This window comes from Erpetoichthys calabaricus, chromosome 14, assembly GCF_900747795.2.
Source record: "Erpetoichthys calabaricus chromosome 14, fErpCal1.3, whole genome shotgun sequence".
Taxonomy (NCBI): domain Eukaryota; kingdom Metazoa; phylum Chordata; class Cladistia; order Polypteriformes; family Polypteridae; genus Erpetoichthys; species Erpetoichthys calabaricus.
In genome coordinates this window covers 111,672,497-111,678,473 of record NC_041407.2, presented here as the reverse complement: position 1 = coordinate 111,678,473, position 5,977 = coordinate 111,672,497, and the positions used below count along the sequence as shown (strand labels likewise).

Here is a 5,977-nt window from a genome sequence, read left to right as displayed (position 1 = left end):
GTCTGCCAACTTTGCCATTTTAATTTTGATTCCTCAGGTTTGTGACAAGAACATTTAATGGACGCTGATGTTTAAGGCCAAGACGACTGGCAGAAGTTCATTTATCTGCTCTGCCAATAACTGAGATGGGCACAATGGATAAGCACAGATGGGCATCCTGCTGGCACATGGGGCTCAGGTTATCCAGGTGGCACAAAGGGTAGTTTGACTGAAATGCAACTCAGGGCTGATTCCAATAAATGGAACACTGGGTGACGTTTCGCGATGTGACCATCTGAATGTTGGATAAATGAACCAAAAAATGCTGGGCATCACAGCGCACAAAATGGCAAGTGGCATTTTAAAATGGTTTGCGTCAAATCCCCCTTTCCTTGCACCACACAACTCCCCTCCTTCCACTATCAAAACCACTTAGCCCAGCCGGGCACTGGGTGAAGGACAGGGGCCGACTGGCGAGTGACCATCGCTCTCTAGTCATACTGGCATGAATCTGAGCTAAATGCCACCTTTGGGATGTGGGAGGAAAATGAAAGTGCCAGGAGGAGGACACAGGGAGTATTTGGACTCTGGGTCTGTGCCCAGGTGGACATGCAGTGCCATTCTCAAATCTCAGTGACCAGTCGAATCATCTCAGGGCACGGGCTGGCCAGCCAGGACATGCGATTGGACTTTTATATAGCGCCTTTATTTTATGGGCCACACAGCTTAGGCTGGGGTGCAGTGGGCAGTGCCACCTTGTGCTTCTTTTCAAATGCCTGACTGATGCCACCCCCAATACCCCCGCTACTGTCTTCTTTCTCGGCTATCAATCTCGGGCTCTGTTTCTGTCCCGCTCCGTTTTCTAAAGAAAGTGCGAAGTGCGCTATGCTGTTACTGATATAGCGCCTCCACGGAGGGGGACGGGGGCGGGTGTGGGCGATCCAGAGCTCCGGCGCGCGTTGCGAAGAGACGCCATGAGCCTGGCCGCTTTGCCCGCTATATAGCGACTTTGCGAGGAGGAAGAGGAGGAGGCCGTCCGAGTTTTCTGTTGTGCTAAGTGATCTCATTACGCCGAGCTTGACCGATCCTGCCCCCCACTCCCCCCCTCACGCCCCCTTAGGCCGGTCCCGCTGCCTTCCCTGGGATTGGCCGGGATGACATTTTGGGAAGGGGCTTCGGGGAGGGACGTCAGTTTCAAGGCGCCCCGCGGCCAGCCGCGGACCAAGAAGGGGGAGCCTTGAAACGGCGCAAAAGTGAATGTGGAGATTTGCACAAAGAGAGACGCGGCGCAGTCGAGACGGCGACAGGGAAGAGCGGAAAGGAGTCGAGCAAAGAAAAGAAAAAGAAAAAGAAAAGTGAAGGCAAGAAAAGAGAAGAAAACAAAAGGCAAGACAGGCGGCGTGAAGAGGCGCCGGGGTCCGTCCGCTCAGCTCAGCTCGTCTGCCCCCCCCCGGCCCGGACCCTCGGTCAGCCATGCGGGCGCCCGGCCGACTCGCGCTGCCGCCGCAGCTGCTGTTGCTGCTGTTGTTGTTGCTGCCGCCCCTGCTGCTCCACGGCCAGCCTCACGGCGACAGGGGCATCTCGGTGCCCGAGCACGGCTTCTGCCAGCCCATCTCCATCCCGCTGTGCACGGACATCGCCTACAACCAGACCATCATGCCCAACCTGGTGGGCCACACGAACCAGGAGGATGCAGGACTGGAGGTGCACCAGTTCTACCCACTGGTCAAGGTGCAGTGCTCGCCCGAGCTGAAGTTCTTCCTGTGCTCCATGTACGCCCCGGTGTGCACCGTCCTGGAGCAGGCCATCCCGCCGTGTCGCTCTATCTGCGAGCGGGCCAAGCAGGGCTGCGAGGCGCTCATGAACAAGTTTGGCTTCCAGTGGCCCGAGCGGCTGCGATGTGAGAACTTCCCGGTGCACGGGGCCGAGCAGATCTGCGTGGGACAGAACCACTCGCAACAGGGCCGGCCCACCCTTTACCCTCCCACGCTGCCCGCGCACGACCCGGAGATGGGCACGCCGGGAGTGCACCGGCCCCCCTCGCTGGACCAGGCCTTCCACTGCCCCTGGGTGCTCAAGGTGCCCCCTTACCTGAACTACAAGTTCCTGGGCGAGAAGGACTGCGCCGCCCCCTGTGAGCCCTCCAGGAGCAACGGCTACATGTTCTTCAGCCATGAGGAGATCAAGTTCGCCCGCGTCTGGATCCTCATCTGGTCCTCGCTGTGCTGCGCATCCACGTTGTTCACTGTGACCACCTACCTGGTGGACATGCAGCGGTTCCGCTATCCGGAGCGGCCCATCATCTTCCTCTCGGGCTGCTACACCATGGTGTCCATCGCCTACATCGCCGGCTTCATCCTGGATGACAAGGTGGTGTGCAACGAGCGTTTCTCGGAGGACGGCTACAAGACGGTGGTACAGGGGACCAAGAAGGAGGGCTGCACCATCCTCTTCATGATGCTCTACTTCTTCAGCATGGCCAGCTCCATCTGGTGGGTCATTCTGTCCCTCACCTGGTTTCTAGCAGCGGGCATGAAGTGGGGCCATGAAGCCATCGAGTCCAACTCCCAGTACTTCCACCTGGCGGCTTGGGCGGTGCCAGCGGTGAAGACCATAACCATCCTGGCCTTGGGGCAGATCGACGGCGACCTGCTGAGTGGAGTGTGCTTCGTGGGGCTGCAGAACGTGGACCCCCTGCGCGGATTCGTCCTGGCGCCCCTCTTCGTCTACCTCTTCATTGGCACCTCCTTCTTGCTGGCCGGGTTCGTGTCGCTCTTCCGCATCCGCACCATCATGAAGCACGACGGCACCAAGACCGAGAAGCTGGAGAAGCTGATGGTGCGCATCGGGGTGTTCAGCGTGCTCTACACCGTGCCCGCCACCATCGTCATCGCCTGCTTCTTCTATGAACAGGCCTTCCGCCACCACTGGGAGCGCAGCTGGGTGAGCCACAACTGCAAGAGCTTGGCCATCCCGTGCCCGCACCAGTACACCCCCAGGATGAGCCCCGACTTCACCGTCTACATGATCAAGTACCTCATGACGCTCATTGTTGGCATCACGTCGGGCTTCTGGATCTGGTCTGGCAAAACTCTGCAATCCTGGCGCAAGTTCTACACCCGGCTGACCAACAGCAGGCACGGAGAAACCACAGTGTGACGGTGGATGGATGGCTCGCCAGCTCTGAGGGCTCCAGTTCATTCCCATTTAGAGGGGCACCTTGCCACTCGCCAGGGGGTGTCCCAGCACACTTTAGGAGGCCTGAGGGCAGCCTCTGGACGGCTGTTGGTGGGCACTCAGTGTTCTCTTCTCTTCCTAAACTCGCGTGGGGCCGTGACTCACAAGTACTATGAGTTGACTGGCTGGGGGGTCTCCTACTGACCCCCGCTACTTCAGAACGCCATGCCCTGTGCCACCTGTGAATGACTCGGGACTCGTCTGCTGGGTGGGCGGGCAGGGCGGGGTGAGGCCTTGTGAACAGTGAAGTGGGGTCCAGAGTTGCCCCTCCTCGGGCTGAGTGCCCCTCTTTTATGAATGTTTGTCTTTTGTAACTGCTCTCCTCAAAATATACGTCTATTTTAAATACGAGCCCCGTGTGCCTTTTGTGATTTGGGGGCCAGGAGGGGGCCTGGCGACTGGAAATGGACGCTACGTGCCAAGGCGAGGGCTCGAAACAGGCAGGGGAGGGCAACTACGACGACAGGGTGCTAAATTATTGTGTGAGTGCCCCGTGGGGAGTGCAGCACTGGAGTGGGTGAGTGAGTGAGCTGTCTAATGGAACTGGCACGGAGCTGTGCAGTTGGCACATGTCTGCCGAGCGCGGCGCTATATTGGATGGCACATCTAGTGAGACTGGCACTACATTGGGCCACAAGTCCAGTGAGAGTGGTGCCATATTAGACCGCTTATCTAGTGAGACTGGCACTACATTGGGCCACACGTCCAGTGAGAGTGGTGCCATATTAGACCGCTTATCTAGTGAGACTGGCACTACATTGGGCCACACGTCCAGTGAGAGTGGTGCCATATTAGACCGCTTATCTAGTGAGACTGGCACTACATTGGGCCACACGTCCAGTGAGAGTGGTGCCATATTAGACCGCTTATCTAGTGAGACTGGCACTACATTGGGCCACACGTCCAGTGAGAGTGGTGCCATATTAGACCGCTTATCTAGTGAGAGTGACGTTATAATGGACAACCCTCCAGATCTAGTGACAATGGCACTGTACAGTGGCACATGTCTGGTGAGCGTGGCACTATATTAGCCTGCATACCTGCTGGGAATGGAGCTATATAGGCCACTGAGAGTGACACCACATACTCCTGTAAATCTGACAAGGGTGGCACTACATTTCATGAGACTGGCACTTGTGTCAGAACACAAGTCCAGCAAGGGGGGGCACTATACTGGACAACATGTCTGGTGAGAGTCCTGCTGTTGTGGAGGGCTCCATGGACCTACACAGTGCCCAATTGTAGTCTATGTCCTCTAATGGAAGTGACACTGAGCTGTATGGGGGCACTGGTCTGGTGAGGGTGGCACTATATTGGATGGCACATCTAGTGAGACAGGCACTACATTAATATTAGACCGCTTATCTAGCAAGAGTGGCGTTATAATGCACGACTCACCAGATCTAGTGAGAATGGCGCTGTACTAGGCCGTATATCCAGTGATGGTGGCATTATACTGGGCAGCAACTTGTCAGAGAGCTCCATGGACCTACACACTGCTAAACTGTAGTGTATGTCATCTAATAGAAGTGGCACTAAGCTGTATTGTGGAATTGGTCTGGTGAGGGTGGCACTATATTGGATGGTATATCTAGTGAGACTGGCACTACATTGGGCCACAGGTCCAGTGAGACTGGCACTACAGCAATATTAGACCGCTTATCTAGCGATAGTGGCGTTATAATGCACAGCCCTCCAGATCTAGTGAAAATGGCGCTGTACTAGGCCGTATGTCCAGTGATGGTGGCATTATACTGGGCAGCAAGTTGTCAGAGAGCTCCATGGACCTACACACCGCTAAATTGTAGCGTATGTCATCTAATAGAAGTGGCACCAAGCTGTACGATGATCTATGTCTTGCAAGGGTGACACTGTATTGAACTTCATATGTAGTGAGAGTGGCATTATAGGGCACCCCTGCCATAACTCATGAGAGTGGCACTCACTACCTTACCCTGTACATGCAGTGTGAATGGCACAATATTGGACCACGTGTATACTGGGCGGTATGTGCAGTGAGAGCGGTACTTTATATTACTGTGTATCTGGTGAGGGTGGCACTACATTAGGCCCTATAGCCAATAAGAGTGGTGCCACATTAGACCGTATGTCCATTGAAGGTGGCACTGTACTGGAGTGCAACCGTGAGGGAGCTCATGGAAACTATGCAGTGCCAAATTGTAGTGCATGTTGTCTAATGGAAGTGGCACAGAGCTGTATGATGAGCTACTGTATGCCCAGTCAGGGTGGCACTATAGTGGACTACATGTTCAATGACAGTGGTGCTATAGTAGGCTGTATATGTATTGGCAGTGGTGGCGCTATACTGGACCACATACTGGATTTGGTGACTAGAATGGAGTGCGGTACCTAGATGGAGTGGCACTACATTAGACTGTATGCCATGTTGTAGACCACCTCGGGTGATGGCGGCACATGATACCATATCTCTCATCTGAGCTGCACTGCGCACACACATAACTGACATCCTTCAAGGCGCTATATGCGAGCGTAGCTCTAGTACACCTTGCCTGGCACCTGTTTGCCCACAGGCCCAGGCTCCATGACTTGGCCCACAGCACCCCGTGTGTTTCCTCACATGCACGTCTAGCGGCCCACCAGACATGTCAGCCTGGCCAGACCCTCGCTCGGACGGCCGATGTGGTTGATGAGGGCCATGTGAGCCCCTAAAGTGCCTTCACTCCTCACTGCAGACTTCACTTCTTTTTACCTTCTGCTGTCACCCATTGCCATTTAGGTG

General features: G+C 55.4%; 1 protein-coding gene across 1 annotated transcript; it reads left to right on the top strand.

The window, feature by feature from the left end:
• The first annotated feature begins 1,171 nt into the window (after positions 1 to 1,171).
• fzd2 (frizzled class receptor 2) lies at positions 1,172 to 3,567 on the top strand. The gene has a single exon (XM_028819378.2). It carries the CDS (start codon positions 1,453 to 1,455, stop codon positions 3,136 to 3,138), a length of 1,686 nt encoding a protein of 561 aa, XP_028675211.1. The 5' UTR covers positions 1,172 to 1,452; the 3' UTR covers positions 3,139 to 3,567.
• The last annotated feature ends 2,410 nt before the right edge of the window (positions 3,568 to 5,977 follow it).